Here is a 24330-nt window from a genome sequence, read left to right as displayed (position 1 = left end):
GTCATAAGAGGTCTATAGTACGGTGGCCCTGAGAGGCCACTGCACTGCAACTTAAGAAAATACACGCAAACACATCACATCACGCAACATTAAGAGAACACATGAAATAGATCACAACACGCAACATTAAGAGAACGCACGCAAATAGATCACAACACGCGGCCTATTTGCATGCGTTGTCTTAATGTTGCGTGTTGTGGTCTATTTGCGTGTGTTTTCTTAAGTTGCAGTGCAGTGGCCTCTCAGGGCCACTGACGAGAATTAAATGGAAGAATGTCTTGGCTACTAAAATGAGCATTAAAATATCATCAAATAAAATCAATTAAATTATGAATAAATAATGTGCATACCTAGCCTTAGTATTGAATATTCTATATTGCATTGGTATACAAACTGGGGAGGGGGGGTTACAAGATAAATTTGAGGATTTGGAGGGGTTGGTGATTAAGAGTAAAGAAAAGAAAAAAACAAAGTATGTAAGTAACAATGTAAAATACCAGATTGTTTTTACTTTTCAGGGCTCAATTACTCAAATTAATTTATCTCAATTATTCAGACAATTATTATTATTATTATTATTCAAACATTCAGAGACAAAAACAATCATTCAACTCAATGGGTTGAGGGGTTGCAAGTAGACATTGCTCCATTTGAAGTGCTCATACGTAAAAACATTACACTGTACGCGTATAACTGCAGAGATGTGGTCGAATTTGGGCAAATGTAACTGTGAAATTGAAGTGTAACATTATAATTATTCCTGATTTGACTTTGTAAGGGTGGTAGGATCAAGTGAGTGTAACCTTTGGACCCGTTTTCTCCATAAATCCTTCCTTCATGAAGTTTCGGGTCAGTTTGGGCACCAGCTGGAAAAGAAAAGACAAAAGAGAATGAAATGAAATAAAAGCATGCATGTAACATAAAAAAAAATAATGATTGAGATGCACATGTCAACCACTGAAAGAAATCTATCTTAAAGCAGGCGGGGGTTTGATCACGCACAACAAAACAAAACATGCGAGAATGAAATCCGCCCTTGCAATACCCTGGATATAGAGCCACTTGGCCAGGCATGCCAAAACACTTAAATATGCACTTCAGTATTCAATGGAAAATACAGCGCCTTTGAGGCGGAGTTCACTTCGTGACGAAAACAAAATACCTTCACCCAGTAAACGCTTGTTTGTTCCTCGGGAACGTCTTAATCCAAACCACTTCTTTTTCCCTAAACTTAACAAGTCATTTTGGTGCCTAAACTTAACTGTCATCGCCGCCATGACGCTCACTTTTTTCTGGCTAAACTCCACTACCACAGCCCCGGAAAGGACCGACATCTTGCGGTGCCTTGTACCCGGCTCACAGTCGCCTGTTGGCGGCTAAACAACTGCCGCTGGTAGCCGGCGTCCCGGAGCTCTGTTGCGGCTAAATACAAGCAGTAACTGCCGCTCAGAATTTATTGTTCTATCGCACTATAGACTGTTCACGTCACTGCACTTTAGTTTAAAATACTTCTGTTTTTAGTGGACTGTAGACCTTTTTTCACGGCAGACATGTTGACATGTCATAGTAGGAACAGCACAGGTGTGTTCAAAAGCATTAATGGTGGCTGCATTCCACTTAGGAGAGGCCCTGGTGTTGTGCATGCTGACTCACTGAGATAGCTCACTGGGACACTTGATGGAACTGAGCCATCTTTAAGGTTAAACATTTCAGCTGTGCTTTTCCTACTATGACAAGTCAACATGTCTGCTGTGAAAAAGGTCCATTGGCGAAGTAGCAGTGATCACTTTGAGAGGGGGTACACACATAAATAAATATGGAATGTCTGATGTCGCACCCTGCCTTTTACAATTCTTTTCTCGACAACGAGTACCGTGAAACGGTGTGTTGTGCAATTGAATCCTCACCTCCTCGTCACTTGCTCCAGGAAAGGCCACCTGTAGGTAGTGGAACCTGGCCGCTCTGATAGCATTGAACCAGTCGACCATCTCCTGTAAAAAAAACAAAAAAAAAACACCCTCAGTGGCAACATGTCCTGCTGGAATTCACACAGTAGCTCTTCACAGTATGCATTTTGGGCTTGGGGTTCGTAATACAGTATATAGCAGTGGTTCTCAAGCTTTTTTTCAATAATGTACCCCCTTTGAACAGTTTTTTTTAAGCCATGTACCTCCTAACCAGCGTGATAATTTTTGGTAGAAAAAAAAAAAGTCTATATAAAGAGGACAATACAGCGATGTCAGCGATAGATTTACTAAACAACAGCCTTGTACCTGGAAAACATTGAAATGCTGATGAAAAAATGTGACAAAACCTTGGAAAAAGACGGTAGAAAGAAGGAAGTAAGGCAAGAATAGGTCGAAAATAGTAATAAAAACTTTTGAAAAAAGCGACAAACTTTGAAAAAAGTGACAAAAACTGTCACGTTGACGAACGTGACAGTAGAATAAGACAGTAGAAAAAAACCTTCAAATAAAGGTGACAAACTTCAAAAAAAAGCGACAAACTTGGAGAAAAAGAAAAGACAGTAGAAGTAACTACAGCCTTGCAACTGAAAAACATTTTGCAAAAAATGTCACGTACCCCCTGCAGTCCTACAGAGTACCCCCCATTTGAGAATCACTGGTATACAGCATCAGTAAGGTGCAGTCGAAGGCACCTGTGCTGTGTGGATGCTGCAGTGCTGTCGATAACTCCACAGAACAAGAGTGACGGTGACACTGGATGAACCCGATGAACTCTTTCTGTCACAGCCTTCAGTGACACTACTCAGCCAGCAGAGGGAGCAGCGCCATTTCTGCCTCATGCTCCACTAACTCTCCTGAATGACTTTTAATATCCGTCTCTCTCTTCTCTCTAATCTTTTCCTTTTTCATTAACGCTTCCTCCCTCTCTCTGTCTCTCTCTGAAAAAAGACAGAATGCACATATAGATATAAAGGTTTCAAATGAAGAATGGCGAAAGTTCATAATTCTGTTTATGAAATCTACATCACTAAGAAACTATTTCTCAAAAACCCAAATAAACGAGTGGGTAGTAAGTGTGCTGGCTCAAATCATCCATCTGGATTTTCCTATCATTAGTGCAAAATGACTTATATGGAAATTATGGGACCCATAAAACGAAGTGTATTTACACATAATTTCCTAAGGATTTGTTGTCGATCCTACAAACTAAACAGCATTAAACACTTCCACCACTGCCTTACTGTAGATACATAACATGACAAGGATGCATGCATCTGGATTTCAGTCCACTCATGTGGAATAGATTAATATGTGAATATGTACAGCACTGACATTTGGTGTCTAGGCTCTGACCTCATCACTCCCCACAATGAAGCACCACGCTGAGCACAGCAGGGGAGTGGGGTGTGACGTTAATCCCCTTCCCACCCCGGGGAAGGTACAGTATAGTCACACACTACTAGGTAAATGCTGGGGTGGATGTGGGGGATTTTCTATGATTAAATTCAAATCCATTTAAGAAAACAGAGCCAAAATAATGCAACAAAACTGGCTAAAACAGTATATTTCACATTAAACATGCAGTGCAGACAGATTTTCTATTGTGTTGTATTGAGTTTGAGCCTGAAATGGAACAATGCCTATAAAAGGTAAAAGTGTTGACGTTTAGCAATAAGGCTGTTTGAAGTTACTCACATCCATACTGCTTGTACACACCGTAGCAATCACAGTTATCCATAAAGAGTAAGGGCTCCTGCACACTGCCTGCGTGGCGTGTCCGTTTTTATTTCGGCTTCCATGTCAACAGGTTAGAGCTTGCACGCTGCCTGCGTGACACGCCGAAAACGCGCGCATGCTAGAAATAGAAACAGCGCCTATTTTTCACGCGACACGCAAGCGTGTTGGAAGCGTTTCCAGGCAAAATAGAATAGGAAAACATGTTTATATGTCATTTTGACACGAATACATATTCATAAATGACATTTTGATGTTTGAAAGTCTCTAGGTTTTGACATGAATGCAGATAGAAATGTAATTTAAACTAATTATCGATTTTCAAATATTGCACCTGTCAATACAGAACGAAATATTCTGTAGCATATTTTGCCGTCAATACTGCCGACGTTGTCTTTGCTGTAATCAAATCAGTCTATATTTATGTTTAACATGGAGTATACTACTGCTTGAGCAGCAGCTCCGCGTCAGACACGTTGCTGGTGTGCAAAGACATAGAAAACGCCACGCAGCCGCCACGCAGCTGACACGCAATAGAAACGCCACGCTCACGCCACGCAGCCAGTGTGCAGGAGCCCTAAGTCACTCTTTTTCCCTGAATGTGGATGGAGACACCTTTGAATTCAAGCTAAGAGTCAGCACTTTACCCTTGTAGTCATTGTTCCAGAGCCAAAACAACACAAACTGTGCCACTATCCAAACTGCCTGCACTGCAGCTACTGAAGCCACTCATACTACAAGTGAACAGTTACGGAAAAAAAGCCAAAAGGAAATTAATTATTCAAGGGACATTTCCAAGTCCAAGTGGGTTTGGTAGGGCAGACAGCATGCATATTATACTACTAACCTTGTATTAGTGCCCTGTATTACTGCATTCTAGGGCCAAAATCAGAAGGAGTGCTTTTTGCAGGTTGCAAAACGAGAGGCACACCGCACTGGCTTTTTTTTTGTTGAACCCTACAATTTAAAAAAGAAGAACGGCTTGCCTGCTTTTTCTTATTTGTTGCTAGGCAACTACCTGTCAATTCATCCAATTGGACAATGGGACAAAACGTAAATGACGTCGGGAGCTTTTCTGCTCCCGACGTCATTTACAGGTGTTCAGAACGCTTCTGCAGAAATGCAAAGGGGCATAGATCGGAAAAACACGGGGGGGCAATCAGCAACGCAAAAGAAGGGAGCAAAAAGTTTCATTCTCATTGAAAACAATTGCAAAAAGCAGCCTCAGGCTGCTAAAAAGCGCTGCCTGATCGGGGCTTAAGACTTAACATGGAGCATACAGTATGAGAAGAATGGCACTGCGTTGTACAGAACACTTAGGAAAGTTTGTTTTTTAACCCTTATGTGGTCCTCGGGTCAAATTTGACCCGTTTTCAAAGATCTGTATAAAAAATATGGGTTTCTTTCAACCAAATTGCCCAAAAATAACATGGATGGTTCCATACACGAAAACAGGCTGTAATTATGCATCAACATACGTTCCTCTGATCTTAATTATTAGCTAAAGTAATTCATCATTTCTGGGTTTTTTAACTCAAAATTAGGCATATTTTAAAGGTCCAATGTGTAGGAATTTCTCCCATCTAGCGTTGAGATCATATATCGCAATCAACTCTCTTGCGCCGGGCAGTTCAAAGTACGTATTACAGCTACGGTAGCCTTCACGCTTCAAAAAGCCGGTCTCTTGCTCTTTTCAATATCCTTTTTCTTTTTCTGGGCGAAGAAGAAGACTCCTGTTCCTGAAATTTGGATTTTGAATACGTGTGGTCCTCCATGTTTCCTTCTTCAAACTTACCGGGCCGGGAAGCTACGATACCCATTAGCAGCATTAGCAGCACCTGTGAGTTTATCATGTGACAGTGAAAACGTGAAAGGCGGAGCAGTATGTCCTGTATGGAGCGTCTACCCCAGTTCATGCAAACGCAAATGTAAAATTTCAAGCCAATAGGAATACTTGGAATTGATGGTGGTGGTAAATATTCATGGAGAAGGACAAGTTTGTGAACGGGCAACGCAGATTTTGATAATGAACAACTAAACACGCTACACACTGGACCTTTAATATGAATGAGGTTTATTGACCATGAATTCCAAACATAAGTGTAAAACTAGCGGTGACAAGTTGGAATGAAGTCGGCTTAGAAGATGTAACACAGAATTTGAAAATGTATACTTTATGCTTTATAAAACAGGCAAAACAGACCGGAAGACAACGCAAGGGTTAAAGGGCAACGCGTACTGTAATATAATTCAAACGTACAGTATGTGTGTTTGACGGTGTACCTTAGCATCACTGTGGTAGACAAAGATGTTCCTTGTGCTGTTGTCTTTCAGGTAGGTGATCTGCAGGCCACAGGGGTTGCCAATCTTGGCCGGTTGGAAGGTGGCATTGAGGGTCTCAATTTTCATCACTGCTTTGGGATCCCTGGCCTTGGTGGAAGAAGACATACAGACAACAAACAAGGACTTTTGAAGTCTCATATTCCTGAGCATTGCTGGCTTTTACCAACGTGATTTTATTTCTGCTGCAAACACCCTTCAAGATCAGCTGCATCATCTCGCTTACATCCTGCTTGTTGAAGTATTTCAGCGCCCCCTCCCTCTCCGAGAGGATGAACTTTCGGCTGAGAAACTGACCGTTGTCTCTTCCTCGTTTCCATAGAAACCCCTCTCTGTACCCTGGGCAGGGAGGAGAAAAATAAAGTGTTTGAGGTTGGTAGCCTGTGTATGAAAAAATAAAAAACCATCGGAGCAGATGAGAGATTAAATGGAGGAGGCATGTATAACAGTCATGGGGAAAATGTTGTAACTGGTCGGAGTAACGCGATATTTCAGTTTAGCAACAATTAAAGGTCGTTTGAAATCTTATTTAGAAGAGGAGGAGGAAAAAGGAGACGGAGAGAGATAAAACACATCCAAGAGGCAAACAAGAGACAAGAGAGGGAAGACTTTAGCAAGGAAATGCAGCATGAGACAGCACACAGAGAGATTGTATTGTCTATAAAGGCCAAAGAATATCCTTTTCTATGCTAATGATATGCTGTTCTATTTATAGCCTGTAATGTCTTTTTCTTCTTCTTCAATCTATTTTGGTAAAAAGCGCTGCCTACACAGACTCCTTTTCTGTCTTTTCTCTTCTATTTCCGTCACGCTGTGATGTGTTTTCTTTCTAATCTGGATCTATTTTTGTCCCCTAATGGGAGGAAAACATCTAAGCATAATCAGGTGACTCATTTACATGTTAGCCACTTGACTGATGATGTTATCCAGAGTGTTGCATAATAAGCACCAATTGTAGAATAAACTTGCACTAAAAATGACAAGTAAGGGATGAAAAAGCCTCTCCGGGAACCATCACCTTATCGTGGTGGAGAGGTTTGTGTGTCCCTATGAACCTGAGGGCTGTGTTGTCTGGAGCTTTGTGCTCCTGGTAGGGTCTCCCAAGGCAAAGTGGTCTCAGGTGAGGGGCCAGACAAAGAATGGTTCAAAAATCCTATGAAAAATCGAGGAAGGGATGAAGTGACCCTGCCCGGAGGAAGCCCGGGGCCCCCGTCTGGAGCCAGGCCCAGATGGAGGGCTCGTCAGCGAGCGTCTGGTGGCCGGGTTTGCCACGGAGAAGGCAAAGCTCTCAATCTACCGGTCAGTTTTTGTTCCTACCCTCACCTATGGTCATGAAGGCTGGGTCATGACCGAAAGAACAAGATCCAGGGTACAAGCGGCCGAAATGGGTTTCCTCAGGAGGGTGGCTGGCGTCTCCCTTAGAGATAGGGTGAGAAGCTCAGTTATCCGTGAGGAGCTCGGAGTAGAGCCGCTGCTCCTTTGCGTCGAAAGGAGCCAGTTGAGGTGGTTCGGGCATCTGGTAAGGATGCCCCCTGGGCGCCTCCCTAGGGAGGTGTTCCAGGCACGTCCAGCTGGGAGGAGGCCTCGGGGGAGACCCAGGACTAGGTGGAGGGATTATATCTCTAACCTGGCCTGGGAACGCCTCGGGATCCCCCAGTCGGAGCTGGTTAATGTGGCCCGGGAAAGGGAAGTTTGGGGTCCCCTGCTGGAGCTCTGTATTTGTGTGTGTGTGTGTGTGTGTGTGTGACGGTGACTTTCTGACATGAACCATTTACCTACATGGGCATTACCTCATGGATCAATAGCCCTCCTTGTTCCCACCCTTGTCTCCTTCCCTCCCTGACGCTCCTTTTCTTCCTCCTATCCTTTGCATACTGGGTCAATATTAACATTGGCCGCTGTGGAGGCCAAGTTACTGCCAATAGCCAATCTCAGCCACCCGCACACACACACACACACACACACACACACACACACATACACACACACACACACACACACACACGTCATGCACATCACAATGTGTGATGAAGAGAGCATGAACACACAAATATAGATGACAGAATGAGTCATATTATTACTTTCTGTGCATGTGTGTGTGTGTGTGTGTGTGTGTGTGTGTGTGTGTGTGTGTGCACGGTTCTCCACTGAAACAATAAACGAATGAGGTCACTGCAAGCCAATCAGAAAGCTCTATCTTCAACAAGACGTGAAATGTATACTAGTTGACACACACACACACACACACACACACACACACACACACACATCCACTATACACACAAATACTGCACACTCGTCCTCCATACACACACACACACACACACACACACACACACACACACACACACACACACAACACCAACCAACCAACCAAACACACACTGTTTTTATGGCACCTCTATTTTCCTGCATTGACAATTAAAGTGCCACTTTAAACTGCAAACACATACACAACCACTTGGGAGAAGAAGGGTGAAAATGAATGTTTGAACGTCAGTGATAGATGTTTTAGGATAATTGAACTCCAGGAGTTTTCAAGGTTGTGCTTATCAACGGGTAAAAAAAGCAAGATTGGCACAACAAGAGACCATCCAGTTTTGCTTCTTTTTAAAAAAAAATGCTCTATGAGTGTGCTTGCGCATGCATGAATGAAATCTGCAAATCTGTATTGGACGAGGGTCTTCACAAGTACAAACAAACCTGCAGAGTAGGGCTCCTGCTTTTCGATAAACTCAAACTCATTCCTCTCGTACTTGGCTCTGATCCACTGCTCTCTCAGCATCCTGGAGACATAGAAAAACACACACAGTTCAGTTACACACTCACTAACTGCCCCGTTCTACACACACAAAACCTTTTTTCCCCACACAGTATTGCTTTTTACTACACAAACATTATGAAACTGAAAGAATATCCCAGTTTCAAGTCAAAAAACATGTATATTTGACCTACAGTAAGTACACTATGTCATGATATGGTCTCACAAGCAGGTGGATAGAGGAGTGCTTATACAGTTGTGAGGAACAAGACATGTTAAATGAGTGAAGATAAAAACTGAGGGATTGTTACGTTATTATCATCTCTTCTTCTTTGACAATACATAGAAATGTGCTAGTGTCTTTGCTTTCTGTCGCCATGGATCCAACATGGTGATGTGTCCCTGCAGGGTAAAGTATTGTATACTCAAATGGCACTTTTAGTTAGCCTGACGTCGTCATATTTAGATTCTAGTCAGAATATGAGTCTGATACTGCTCCACTGGGCTGTGATTATGGGGCGTGTTTCAACCGAACCAGGAAAGAAAATGCCTCTGCACTCAATTGGATAGACCTACAACCAATCAGAGCAACGGCGACCGACGTCACAGAAGCTGCAAGTCAAAGGCAGGCTTCGACAGAGCAAAGGAAGAGGCGTCAGTTTCCGTGTCGTGAGGACGGGTGTGGCAATGTGTATTCATACGTGATCGCGGTTCTCTGTTCCTCTTTTAAAATGAATGCGCTGTCGATATCTTCTATAACAGACGCGATGGCAGCCATCTTTGTTCAACCCAAGCGCTCTTTGGTGACGTGGTTGATTACGTTACTGTTGATCATCTGTCCATCATTGTATAAAGCCCGCCCTGACAATTTGATTGGTCCGAACAGCTCTGGTTCGAACATAGTTGCTCCACAACGGATCAAGTCCAGACCGAACTTCCCGACCTCAAATGTTGTGGGCAGGGCTAAGTTCGGCTGGCATCCAGGCTAACTTTTAGTCAAATATGACTTAACATCATCCGAAGCTGTGAGTGTATTATCTGCGTTTATACTATTTGTAGAAGTAAAAATGCACCTGGGACGACAGACTGGAGATGACCATCTCTCTAACGACCGACTGCCGGCTGTAGCTTCATATTACACACACATATGAGAGTGGTATTGATTATTGGCAGAGCATTATTTTTGTTTCATTTTTTTTCTATTTTGAACACTATCTCTCTTGTTACTTTAGGATTCTGAATAAACTGAATAACGGAATAGTCTTTGAACTCACGTTCTACAAGACTCCTTTGTTTCCACAGTTTCTACCAAAGCTGCATATAAAGGGAGCGATTTCAATTTCAGACCTTCTTCCTCTTCACTGTGAGGAGAAACAAATGGTAACAGTCAGCACATCACCATGCCAACAATCTCTCTCATGTGGTTTCCCTCTCTACCTCTCCTAACCTTGCAGTCTCCCCTTCAGGCTCCAAACAAGCGTTCTATCAGCATCAAGAGGTAATGGCCCTACTCCGAGCAGATATCTCTTTGAATGACACCTTCTCGTGACACCGGATTGGAACTACAGTCCACCAAAACAATCTTTTTTTTTTTACCCGTCTTCCCTGGATTCGTTTCAAGAATAGTTGCGTCCAAACGGATCCATTTGTAAAAGACTCAACACGCTACTTCATATTCCAGGCCTATAGGCGGCGCTGTTTCTGCTACAGAAATTCACCAAAAACGAAGAAGAGCATCGTCACTTCCACTTCCCATCATAACATGACTAGACTATAACGTTCTCTTAATACATCCAAGGACTATAATAACTTTCACCACTGCTCATTTTTATAAAGGCCGCCGCAAGAAAACGTGTCTTTGTTTACATATTTACAATATGCTGTTGGATTGCTTTTTATTTTGCAATTCTGTCTGCCATCGGACGTGATTGCAGCACGCTAGCTAGCAGAGCTAACGTTAGCGCACTAACACTGCTAGCTAACATTTATAATAAAATGTATTTTATAAACTACATGCGTTTTGTGTGTGAAAATCTTAATTTGTAAAGTAACTAGTAACTAAAGCTGTCAGATTAATGTTGTGAAGTAAAAAGTAAAATATTTCTCACTAAAATGTATTGGAGTAGAAGTAGAAAGTGGCAGGAGAAGAAAAGACTCAAGTAAAGTACAAGTACCTCAAATTTGTACTTAATTTTATTCCACCACTGCAAAGATAGATGCATGGACAGGCCTAAAATGTCCAAGAAAATCTAAGTCACTACATCTGCTTATATAACCAAAGTGTATGAAGTAGGAAAAGGTAGAAAAGAAGTCAAAGTATTCCTAGAGGCAGATTCAAAAAAATATGTTTGTTGGTATACAGAAAGGCCTATACTATACAGCAGCCTCCAGATAACATTCAAATGTATGCATATAGAACTGTAAAGTTTTCAAAAAAGCTTAGGCCTAACCTTAATTTATCTCATGATTCAAAGTGGTAAAACATGAAATAGTCCACGGGGTGTGTGGACACTTTTTATAGGCCTTTTGTACACACAAAGAGGAAGAGGAAGTAATATGTAAGTGATATGCAGTGAGAGGTGTGAAACAGTATGTCTTCGGTCACACTAGGCGTGTCCCACTGCACAACATAGTGTTTGCTTCACTTTAGCACTTATCATATTTTGTTCACTTATTACCGCCTCTGCATTCAATTCAATTCAATTTATTTATTAATGGTATCAAATCAAGAGTTATCACAAGACACTTTACAGAAAGAGTAGGTCTAGACCACACTCTATAATTTACAAAGACCCAACAATTCCAGTAATTCAGCATTTTCTTTTCACGTAGAATTGTGAAGCTCAAACAAGGGCCAATTTGACATAAAGAAATAAGACTTTAAAGCTGCAGTAATCAATATATTTCTCTTTATTATTAACAATAAGTAAAATGACTGTGTAATATTAAAGGCACTGCTCTTTTGTAACTTACCCACAGATAATTACCTAACACACCCGACTCTATAGTATGGATGTATTCTACAAACTGGATACTGTAGACTCAAAGATGGCGCCCTGTCAATTGAATGAATATTGCTCACCCAGCGCATCAGCCAAAAAGGTTTTCCAGCTTCAGGGGTTTGATTCTGTATTGTGCGGCATATGGGCATTAATGTTTCTCCCATTAGCCCCGTCCACACATAGAGCACAGAACAGTGTGGTTCTGGAAGTGAAAATTCCATTCATTTTCTCCATAAGGATTTTGATCATTAGCCATGATGTCTAAAACACCTAAGGTAGACTGACCACGAGCTACGAGGTTGTGAAACAATGTTTTACGCCCCTGTAGAAGCCACAGGTCTATATGATATCAACCTTGTTTTTAAAAAAAAACATTTTTTAATTCACAATGTCATAGAGAAGTACTACACTACTCAAAATCCTAAGCGTAACAGCAACGTCCCTGATTGGTGGAGCTCACTGTTACCATGGAAATGTTTACCGCGAACCAGTGAACGGCTATAGTAAGTTGATACCACTGGAGTCTATTTTTTTATGTACACAGTCTTGTACCTTTGCCTTTTTTTCCCGTTTTCAAATTCATTTTGGCGCCAAATCAAATGTTTTATTGGCTTAAAACTCTATATATAGGCATTTTCTGAAACGTCAATGGAGCAATTGAATGGGTAAAAATTAGGTGGTCACCGTTAAAATCGTACACATTACATTGAGGCGTCAAGCACATAAAGATAGCTTTTCTAAGCTCTCGGGATGTTTTACAAATACAAAACCTCCATAAATTCAAAATTCATAATACAATTAATAATGGACCTGGTTTGCAGTTTGAGTTGTCTTGTCAACAGTTTTAACAAGGGGGTAAGCGAGCATCCGCAAAGCGTACCTCCTATGGAGACGTTTTGATGCTAACAAGCCATCACCTGCTGTTAACATTCCATTGACTGCCATTCATTTTGGCGTCACTTTGACAGCAAATAACACATCTGAAGCATTTAAATACTCTATTTGTCCATTGTTTATTTCTAAAGAAACACGACAATGTATAAAAGATACATTACATTACCTTGTATCTCACGTTATGATATCACGTGTACCGAGTCGACCGTTCTCTGGAATCATGCTAATCGAATGTGACCAGTGTTAGCGCAAACCGCTAATTAGCTTATAACGCTAGTCGTCGGGGCACGGCTAAAGTAAAAAGAAATCGCTATTTCTATACCACTAACAAGGCTCAAAATAGCACCACACTTCCAGGGTAGCATAATGAGGGTCCCTACATGTAAACTGAAGCATTGAGAACTTTGTATGTGTACAGACAGTTTATTAAAAAGATAGTTTACAAAGACAGTACCGTTCACGTATACAGGCAGGCGCCTTCTTGGGAAAACAGTCACGATCAGTCGAACGTAGAACGCCGTGCTTGAGCTATGTTACTGGTTACTGGTTACACGGCGGTCTTCGTTCGAACGGTCGACTCGGTACACATGTGTTATTACAATTGGTTATTAACCCCTAGGTTCATTTTGAGCCGGATTTGTCCTTTAAGTGACACTGATGCCTTTATGAAAGCTCAGTGGAAAACTCAGACAGAATATTTAATAACCATGCGGAAAAAAAGAAGATAGTTGTAAAGTTAATACTGTTATAAAATGTATATATATTGTCTGTAACACTAGTCTATGCTCAGTTAGCCTAAGCAAAGTGTTATCTGTTAGCTAACTAGCAAGTAGGCTAATTCGGTTAGCACATATGCTCTCTTTTCAGACAACAGACAAACTGCTTCATACTGGCTGCACCTCAAGTATTCGTGTTTTGAAAGTGAAAGAACAGCACTTACTTGCAGTCAGAGTGTGTTGGTCTGTAGTAGAAAGCAGGAACCTTCTGCTCATATTTGGCCTTGGCTGCATTGTTTCCTGTAGCTGCCATCAACTGAAAGGGAGACATACAACACAACTGGGTCATCTTAATACTGTTCACAGTTAAATATTCACTATTTCTATCTAATATAATATGCAGCAGTTTCCACAATGCTGCATTTAACATGGTTAGGGTGAATGAGAAGCCAGATATATTTTATCTAACACCACATTTAACCAGTTGTTGTTGACTAGTTTATATCCACGACGTTTCACTTCCGGGATTGCTCTGTTGCCGCTGGAAATTCCGCCGGATTTCACTCGTTTCGGCCGGATGTCCGTTACCTTCCCCTTTCTTTGTGTTGGAATTACTATGGTTAACTGCTCCTCAGATCTCTGCAGGGTAAATCCAGACAGCTAGCTAGACTATCTGTCCAATCTGAGTTTTCTGTTCCACGACTAAAACAACTTTTGAACGTACACATGTTCCACCAAAACAAGCTCCTTTCCACAGCACCGGGCCTGCTGCAGGTGCTCAGTGCCGCCCATGACGATTGCCAATAAACCAGAGCACGTTTTTCTCCCATCCCGGAATGCTGTGTGGACTAGCCAGATCCTTCTCCACAGCAATGTGGAGGAGGATCTGGCAAAGCGAGACTAGTTGTTAACCAGCCAAATAAATGTATTTTATTCTGAAAACCCATCTATCATACCAGCCATAGAGATTCTGAGTGGATCTACACTGCAGAGCTATAATTAGGGTTGGGCATCGTTTTGATTTTAACAATTGTGGTGGAGTTGAAATGGGTCACATGCTTATTTCACAGATAAAAGGGAACATTTTATTTTTATTCAATGGTGATTTACAGTTTTACATCTTCAATGTAAAATAAAGCCACACTTGACGGCTCCGCATACTGTGCTCCATGGCTGCAACACAACAAGTGCCTGCAAGTACAGTGGCCACCACGGAAACCAAAACCTGCGTGTGTTAAATTTTGAACCGATTATCAGATTCCAAACGATTCCAATAAAACGATTTCAACGATTGAAACGATTTCAAGTTGGAACTGGTTCTCGATGCCCAATCCTAGCTATAATAGTAATTTTAATAGCCTATATGTTTCCAATCTTAGAGAAAGACACTGAATATGTCATCTTGTCACTTGGATTTCAAAATAAAATCTGATAAAATAAAATAAAAAAAACATACAGATTTTTTTTCTCATGACTCATGCCAGCATCATCTCCCCCAAAGTCACCCAGTGGTGGTGTTAAAGCGCTGACATGATTCATCCAAGGGACAACTTCACTCTTCCGTAGCAGAGCAAAGGCCAATTTTGTGACTAGTCCTACAAACGACAAGCTTAAAATATGTATTTCTGTGTTTGTTTGTTTTTGCATAATCTTGCACAGAAGTCTTATTTCTTGGTGACATACAGTATTTCTGAATGGGGCATATTTGCGAGGCACACAACAGCTCAGCTTTTTCCTGATACACTGGAGGAAAGTGTAAACAGTCTGACTAATGGAATGGTACTTTATTGATCCCTGTGTTCTTCCAAAGGGAGGTCCGAGGTCAGGGTCAGCTGAAGAGCAAGATTCTTGAGCAGATAAGATTTAATTGTCGCGCACAGGCACTTGAGATGTGTTGAGGCGCTGGTATCAGCCGATTAAAGCATTTTTAGCTGATTGTTATTGGCTATATATTAAGCCAGGTAAAACTGTTCATTGTTTCAGTTGTAACCTATTGTTCTCCAGTTTCCACAACAGCAGTCAGTGGTTTAAGGGGGAGCGTGCCTATGTTCCCATAGCCCTATTTTCCCACATTTTTAAGAAATTTTTTTTTCACTGTAAATTAGGCCCTATGTTCCCAAAGCCCTATGTTCTAACACACCTATGTTCCCACATTTCTTTCTTTTTTTCAACTCTATTTATTTTAAATTTTCACACCAAATGACATACAACAGAAGCCACGGCGAACGAAACAACATTTCTAGGATTTTTTTTCTCCAAAATTAGACCACAATTCCTTTTTCATACATTTTTATCAGATTTGATCCCACCTATTATCCAGTAGCAATGGACTACAGATTAAATGTAACCTAACCCTAACCCTAACATAGGGCCTAATTTAAAAAAAAATCTTAGAAATGTGGGAACATAGGGCTGTGGGAACATAGAGCTGACTCCGTTTAGGGAGATCTGCAGCGACAGCATGAGTAGAGCTTCTTCGGCTCAAAAAAAAGAAGAAATATCCATCTATTTGCCTTTATTTCAGTGATATGTTTACTCATCCTGCTCATCCTTTTCATATTGCTAAGAAATTGACAAAACTAGGTTGTTTCCATAGAAACAAAAAAAAGAATGGTACAGTTTTAGACCCTGGAGTTACCATGGACCCCATACATACTATGTGTCTGTATTGTATTCATATTCCATTCACATATTAAATATGCATACGTATGTTGAACATACTGGGATTTGCACACCATCAGTATGCATATTTTAGGAATTTGGCCACAGTTCATGTCATTATATTGGGCCTCGATCGTGCAAGAACCAAACAGATTCCTTCTTAAAGATATAGTTCCAACATTTTCGAAAATATGCTTATTTCTTGCTGAGAGTTAAATGAGAAGATCAATACCAGCAACTTTCTGGAGTCTATACTGGTTGCCTAGCAACTGGCCTCACCCAAGAAACCATTTGGCAGAAAACCCCTCTACAAAAGAGGGGACGTTTGGCTGAAACTAAATTGCATACTATACACTGCATACTCAATATGTGTACTGTGATTTAACCCATTTTTCAGTGAACAAACAGTAAGCACTAAGCTGTAATTACCACGTCGGTTCCTGAGAGCCTCCTTGCTGGTTGGGGATACATAACCATGGTAACCCGTGCCGACCTCAGCTCTATCGACATGACCAGAATGCTAAAATCACTGTAAAACTAGTCAAATGGTCGCAGGTGACAAAATCACAGATTTTAATGAATAGAAATGTAAATTGAAGGGTTTTTTGATGTTACAGCGCTGCCTTGGTCGCTGTCCGTTTGTCTGTTATGAACGATGTTGATACTACCGCATTGCATTGTGGGATATTCATGAGGGCGTAAAATCCAGTGTTTGCATATTGAAACATTTCACTGGAAATAGTATGAAATTCATATACTATTGGTTTCAAATTAAGGTTTCGGACATACTACAAATCTCATATACTGTTTTAGCTACTAAATATCATGTTAAGCCCTATTCACACAGGACTAGTAGTACCAGGGGACCTCATGCGATTCGGAACACCCCCCCCCACGTTTTTGTTTTGTGCTGCGTATTTACACGGGAAAAGTTAAGTCTGTATTTTACACGAATGTACTGACATTATCCCCGGATATGATTTTAACCTTTCATTCATAATTGCCAACGCAGCCAATACGCTCTCGAATCGCAGAGATGCCGATCCGTTTGGCAAAATATTGTAAATTACAGACATGGCAGATTCACACAGGATTAAGATCACAGACGACCTCCATAATTATTACAATTTACTAGAGGTCCCCAGGTAATCCTAGAATAGGGATATACTATGTATTGTGTATGGATTGAACAAACAAGACATAATACGGTAAGTAGTGAGCTTTAGAGGTGCTGCTAGACAGATGTAGTTACCTTCGAACCAAGCTAGACTGGCTGTTTCCAATCTTTATGCTAAGGTAGTATAACCAGAAGCTGGATGTATAGCTTCATATGTACCAGATATGAGAGTGGTATCAATTTCCTCATCTAATTTTATGCAAGACAGCGAGTTAGGCGTATACCCTAACACTAAACCTCAAAGTGGAACGCATGAGTGATTTAAGAAAGGGTATGCACTCATTAATTTACTTGTGTTTAAAATCTTCTCTTAGGTATAAAGGAGAATCCCTAGTGGTCCAGGTCTGTCGTACAATCCATGTACAGTCTGCCTTTCTGCACATGGGGAAAAAAAACCTTGTTAAACTTGAAAATTATAACGCCTTCAAGCTGGATGAATTTGGACAAAGAGAAGGGGGAAGTGCTGTTTTCTTTAGAATGTGTACATGTTTCCGATAGACATATTAAGTAAGGGTTGTTCTAAGTGTTGCGTTGCGAGTACGATGTACTGTTTGCCGTTATTGCCCTCACCTCTACATCACTGGCATCCCACATGTCCTGGACAGACTTGACCCGGCTGATGTGGGGGATGCTCCGGTGAAGGAGTGAGCAGGCCTGGCAAACAAAGACACCCAAAGTCAGCGACGCCCAGTCCGGCTCTGCAGGGGAGAGAGAGAGAGAGCGAGAGAGACAGAGACAGAAAGAGAGGGAAGGAGAGCCGGGGGAATGTAGAGAGAACAAGCATGGAGGTGAAAGGAGGGGAAGTGAGATTGGGCAGCAAGAGAGAAGGGAGGAAATGAAACCGGGCAAAGCGGCACAGAAGGACGATAGTGAGAATGGTGGCGGGGTTGAAGAGAGATAAAGGAGGAGGGGTGAGAAAGTCTTGTCATAAAAGCTCTGCAACAAAGAGAACACCAGCTCAAGGTTAAGGCTATGAATACTGAAAAGTGCTGATCCTGGCGCTGTTACGGGGGTAATAGGTAAGTAAGTAAATGAAGCAAATATTACAAGGGACTCTGTTTGAGTGTGTCCCTGCTCACAAAGGAGAGCAGGGCAGGCAAATATGATTTTGGGGAAATCCTATTTAGCGTACAGACAGGAAACAGACCGCCTGAAATCTGATAAGAACTCAGCCGAGGTAATTATGAGGTTAGGTATCACCAGACACACACACACGGATGCACCATGCAAAAAGACACACTCACATTTGTATGCCCCATGCAATCTTATATTTTAAAGGACACAAGAAAAACAAAAAAGACACCTGACACGCGCGCATGCATGCGCACACACACACACACACACACACACACACACACACACACACACACAGTGCGTCTCACTATCTTTGTGGGGACCCGTCATTGACATAATGCATTCCCTAACCCCTTACCCTAACCTTAACCATCACAACTAAATGTCTAACCTTAACCCTTACCCTCACCCTAACCAGAACCTAATTCTAACCCTAATCCTAAAACCAAGTCTTAACCCTCAAACAGCCTTTTGAAGTTGTGGGGTCTAGCATTTTGGCCCCACAAAGCTGTCCGGACCCCACAAGTATACTGTATTCCCGGTTTTTGGACCCCACGAATGTAGTTAAACAAGAACACACACACACACACACACACTCACACAGCATCCTCTAAACCAGAGATCTTCAACAGGGGGTCCTCAGAGTCAATGCAGGGGGGCCTCCAAATTAAGTTTTTTCAAAAATTAAATAAAAAATTAAAAAGCAAACATAAATCCCCACTGATAGGTTAACTGGCCTATAGGTAAGGCAGCCTAAGATCCACAGATACAGTAAATCCTAAGGATTCAATGTGTCACATGTACATTATATTTAACAGTAAAAGATGACTTATAAAATCATGCCAACAATTATTAGGCTGTTTTAATATCTCAGTATTCTATGCAAAAAAAAGGGCATGTGTAAAGGCTTTAGGCCGCCCTACACGTTATTTTAGGCCCAGTTTAATAGGTAACCTAATTTTATACAATATATGTAGTAGGTGGTCCCTGCTCCGTCTCTCTTTCAGTTAAGGGGTCCTTGGCTTAAATAACGTTGAAGACCCCTGCTCTAAACGATAGACGATATGCTTTTGTCCCGATTCGATTCTTTCGTAATACATAGGTGCCGATTCGATTTGTATTGCAATTTTCATTTATCGCGATTCTAGAAGTACTGCCATTCGATAGTATTGAGTATTGCGATTTTCTTTGCCTTCTTTAACAAAAACTAAAGTTGAATAATAACACTTCTAGAGACAATATATCATGAGACAGTCAGTCAGTCTGACATTTATTTCACCCCTAATCCCCATTACCAACATGAGCATGTGGCTATGTGGCTAAACACACACTTTGACTACAGCTCCACAGCCTCATCAGCAGTCAGACAGAATGTGCCAAACAAAAAGAGCTTTTTTTTTTCTTTCTGCAGCGTGATGCAGCAGCATCTGTGGGTGTTCAGCAAAGGTACAACTGAGTCACACGCAGACTTTAATTCTGTTCATGCAAATGAGGGAGTCAAAGTGAGAGACACAGAGTGTCAGAGACGGTGACAGAGAGAGAGAAAGCCAGAGTCTAGAGAGCACCGACTGTCAGAAAATGAGGAAAAGAGAGAGGGAGATGACTGAGATGAAAATGCAGACGTTTTTTTTTTCGCACACAAAGGCAGAAATAACTCTCTGATTGGTGGAAATTAAAGCTTAGTGGGTATATAAAAAGAAGCATTTTAAGAGCACTAGTTAGCTAACTTTTAAAAGATAAATGACAAACTTTATATATAAAGAAAAAGAAAAGTGAATATTATATATATTAGTATTTCTCATTCCACTATGAGGGAGAGGGTTTACCCTAGACAAGTTGTTTAGCCCAGTGGCAAGTGTCTTTTTTTTCGTCGAGGGCCCAGCTGGGGCCAGTCACAGACTGATGGCAGCGTTAATGTGGAGCCCAGTAGTTTCTGTGATAACAGAATCATGGACGCAATCGCGAAATTCGGAATTTAAAAAAAAGCTATACAACAGATTACATAGGGCCCTACATTAAGTCAGTGCTGAAGGCTAACTGGAGATTTGAAAATCTGACTACGTCTACGTTTCCAACCGAGCTGCCCCACTGTAACTGTAGTTTAAAAAACAAACTTAAAAATACATTAAAAAAGAATTCCCAGTTGCCCAGCTTGCGATACACTGGGGGAAACCCTGAGGAACTTGTGTTTGTATATGTTTTTATAACTGTGACCATAGGCGGACTGGCAATCTGGAAGTTCTGGCAAAAGCCAGAAGGGCAGATGCACTCTTCGGCCGATTTGGGCCGCTGGAAAAAAGAAAAAAATGCGGCAGCACTGGCGTTTCACACTAGTTTGACATAAATATGCAAGACTGTACGGCTGCAGCCTGGAGCCTCCCGTCTTGGCATGGTAGTTTATTTGAAGGTTTTATGAATTGTGTGCATTATTTAATTATTAAAGCCTGTAAGTGGCCTCATGCTGCTGGTGCCATAATCTCACGTGAATCTAGTTTTTGCAATTATAAAGCAAATAATGTCCCCGTGTGAAATATCACGATATTACCAGATCCAAAATCTCGATATAATATCGATATATTGCCCAGCCCTAGTTAACAAGCATTGTGTATGCATGGTCACAAGCGACCGTGAGTGCCATGTCCGCAACGGGTAACGCTCAAAAGTCACCACGTTTCTCTCTCCATCTCGCTCTCTCTGCAGCTGCCATTTCTCACACAAGGAGGCCCTCAGCGTGTGAAGCCATGTGAAGACACACACGTGCATGTGCAGTGAGAGTGTGTAATTCTCAAGGGAATCATATGAGAGGGCAAAGGAGAGAGAGAGAGCGAGAGAGAGAGAGTAATACAACTCTTGCATTTCTCTGTCCTCTTGAGGCTGGAGAAAGCATAGATGGAGATGCCACAGAGCCGGACTGGGGAGCAGCAGGCGAGAGGGAACGAGGAGGCGATGGCGGAAGAGAGGTAGGAGGCAAGGAGGAAAGGGAAGAGAGCAAGAGAGAGAGTCTGGGTTCTTTATATTGCAGAGAGATGATGTGAGTGCACCAAGATCCCCCGATGGTGTTGCTGGCCTTTTTAAGATGATCTTCCTTCGATTTATCTCTTTTAATCCATGACAAGTAGTCAATAATATTTTATGAATGCCAACTCACCTTTTAATTAGATTAAAAAGTCTGGATTGCGATCAAGCGCAAAGCACTGGAGCTGGCGCTTTGATGTAAACAAATCAAACCACTCTGTTTTGTTTTTTTCATTCGTTACATCTCCTTTTTTTCCATATACACCTACACACGACCCAGCCATTCAGCAGTGAGGTCATCGCTGTCTGAGTCAGGCAGACAGCACTCATGGAGATTAATGTGGCCGCATGACTGACTAACCACACACACACACACACACACACACACACACACACACACACACACACACACACACGTCTCCGAGCAATCGTTGTTTGGTGAAGAGACAACAGAGCTTCTGATTCGACCACACTAGGTTGAAGAAAGAAGTGCCTGTGGCGTTACTGCAGGGCAGATGCGGGATTAATGAATGAGTGCCTGGGAGCATTCGCAGGAACTTTTTTCTGCATCTGCAGCAGTTCATTTGTATGCCTGGACGTACACACACATCAGTCTGTCAGTGGCTGCTTCATGGTGGGGGTTAATGACGAGACAGTGGGGAGCAGCACAGGTTGCGACCCTCTCATGTCTTGGCTGAACCCCTCGGGCACTATAGCACAGTTTTCTTTTTTTTCTTTTTTTTACAGCAGTGGTTATAGTCTTACTTAAATTTTGTTTAACTTCAGCGTAACCTGAACCTGCTTTTGAAAAACGTCAAAAATGCCCAAGGCTTTAATAAGAAAATCATCTCTTCACTGATCCTCACTCTTACAGTTTTTTCCAACTGCTTACACACGTTTTCAAAACTATAGACACAATTCCTAAAACTGCACACACAAAATGCAAAATGCCTCACATCTCCTTCAAAATGAAACGCTGCATTCAAAATACCATAAACACATCTCAAAATGAAGCATTTGCATCAAATGACAAACACTTTTTTCCTAATAGTACATTTTTGGATATACCATGTATACACTGGTGTTCTAAATCTAAAGCTCTTTTGTCTTTCCTAATATCTATATTATTATATATAATATACTATATATATATGCCTATATCTACATTTACAATGTTCTAGAGTGAAAGTAATCTGCTGAGAGGGTTGAAAAGTGCACTGTAAAAAAACTATGTAATGTTACAGTAAAACAGAAAGTATTTATTGGGCAAAACAATACATTTGTAAGAGTAGCACAGTGTTGTATACAGTAGCATGAAACAAGAAAACAAAAGAACAAACATATGTAAACCAAAGGTATCATTTTTAGAATAAAGAATATGTGTGTGTGTGTGTGTGTGTGTGTGTGTGTGTGTCGGGGCGGGGGGGGATTGTATGCACTTTGTGCAAAACAAAGTCTGATTGATTTGTAATGCTGAAATAGTCATTAGATAGTTGCATGCAGTATGGACGCCACTGTAAAGCTACTCAAACCGTGGTTGATCACATGATGAATAAGTGTGGCCCTGATCTCATCAGAGATGGCTCTCCTTCCTCTTCTTTCCTCCTCCTCTTTGTCGTCCCCTGTCTGTCCCTCCTCCTCCCCTTCCTCTCTGTCTATTGTTGGCATCCATTGTTCAAAACAGGTAATCTGACCTTTGACCTCTGTATAGGCCTATACTAAAGCAGCGATTGGTTAGTGTTCAGTTATGACATAATGTGTTTGCACATGTGAGGAGTGTGTGTGTGTGTGTGTGTGTGTGTGCCCGGGTAAATAAGTGTAGCATTTTGATTGGTTGTGTTTAGAAAAGGAAAGCAAGTCACTTCCTGTTAGATTTTTGTGTCTTAGATAGAGAACTGTGTGTAATGTTTTGAAAAAAAGTGTTTTATGCAATTGAGAACTGAGTGAGAGGCTGAGAAATAGCTCATGGTTTTGGAGATTAGCTGTGTAATTTTGCACTTTGAGTGACAGGTTTCACAAATCGTGTGACATGAAAAGATTTTGTGTGTAAGCAGTTTGAAAAAAACTGTAACGCACCAACACACAATTGTCAAAACAGTTCATTTCACGCTAAAAGTCACACGTTGTAAACTAAACTCCAACACTAATTTTCAAAATACAATAATACACTAACACAACACACTAGGTCTACCAGCACAATGCAAACATAGAAACATAGAAAACACTAACATCAGATGGAATTACAGAAGCTACATTATTTTATATGTGTCAGGTCTGTCCTTATACAATACACAATAGTTTATCGTATGGATCATAGATTGTGTTTTGCACTGCAGTTTCTCTTGAAGCCTCTCTCCATTTTTGCTTTGTTGGGTTTGGTAAATGCACGCACTTTGTTTCTTTTGCTGCAGAAATTCAATACAGAAAATTGAATGACCCATCTCAGAGTATCTTTATAGAATGTACGGTTTGACATGGAAAAAAAGAAGACAGAGACAGAATTGTCCCGGTAGTCGTCTTCCTCTCCCTCATGCAGGCATTTTTCTTACTTTCTTTGAGTTCATCTATATTGTTCCTTTTCCTCACAAGATCGGCCCAAATCATTTATACAATCATTTTTAATAATGTATACTCTTTATTGATCCCCAATGGTGAAATTACAATGTATACTCTGTTGTTATTACACACAGGCCTGAAACACACACACACACACACACACACACACACACACACACACACACATGCTCAGGTCCTTTACATGCACTAATGGAGAGATGTCAGAGTGAGTGGGCTGCGACTGCTTTGCGGTTGGAGGTAGGGCTGCAAAATTAATCGCAGTTTTATCGAAATCGTAATATGGACTAGTGCAATATCCAAATCGCAGGGGGGGGCGCGCAATATTTGGGGTTGCAGAGACGTCCTGGGCCTACAAATCCTATCCTACAGACCAAAGGAAAACATCTTTGTTTGGTACAGATTCTTGCCAATA

General features: G+C 41.4%; 1 protein-coding gene across 1 annotated transcript in view; it reads right to left on the bottom strand.

Moving 5' to 3' along the window:
• The window catches only part of LOC144536370 (arf-GAP with dual PH domain-containing protein 1), a 37475-nt gene that overhangs the window by 3007 nt on the left and 10138 nt on the right, over window positions 1–24330 (bottom strand). The window contains exons 2-8 of the mRNA XM_078279462.1: window positions 17823–17950; window positions 13639–13730; window positions 8745–8827; window positions 6268–6380; window positions 5985–6131; window positions 1908–1991; window positions 804–866 (exon numbers count right to left, since the gene is read on the bottom strand). Of these exons, the coding sequence (XP_078135588.1) occupies window positions 804–866; window positions 1908–1991; window positions 5985–6131; window positions 6268–6380; window positions 8745–8827; window positions 13639–13730; window positions 17823–17950 (710 nt within the window). The remainder of the gene's footprint in view (window positions 1–803; window positions 867–1907; window positions 1992–5984; window positions 6132–6267; window positions 6381–8744; window positions 8828–13638; window positions 13731–17822; window positions 17951–24330) is intronic.

The sequence above is a fragment of the Sander vitreus genome, chromosome 21, assembly GCF_031162955.1.
Source record: "Sander vitreus isolate 19-12246 chromosome 21, sanVit1, whole genome shotgun sequence".
In the NCBI taxonomy this organism is placed as follows: Eukaryota; Metazoa; Chordata; class Actinopteri; order Perciformes; family Percidae; genus Sander; species Sander vitreus.
The sequence above is the reverse complement of the archived record's forward strand: the minus strand, read 5'-3'. Positions and strand labels throughout refer to the sequence as shown.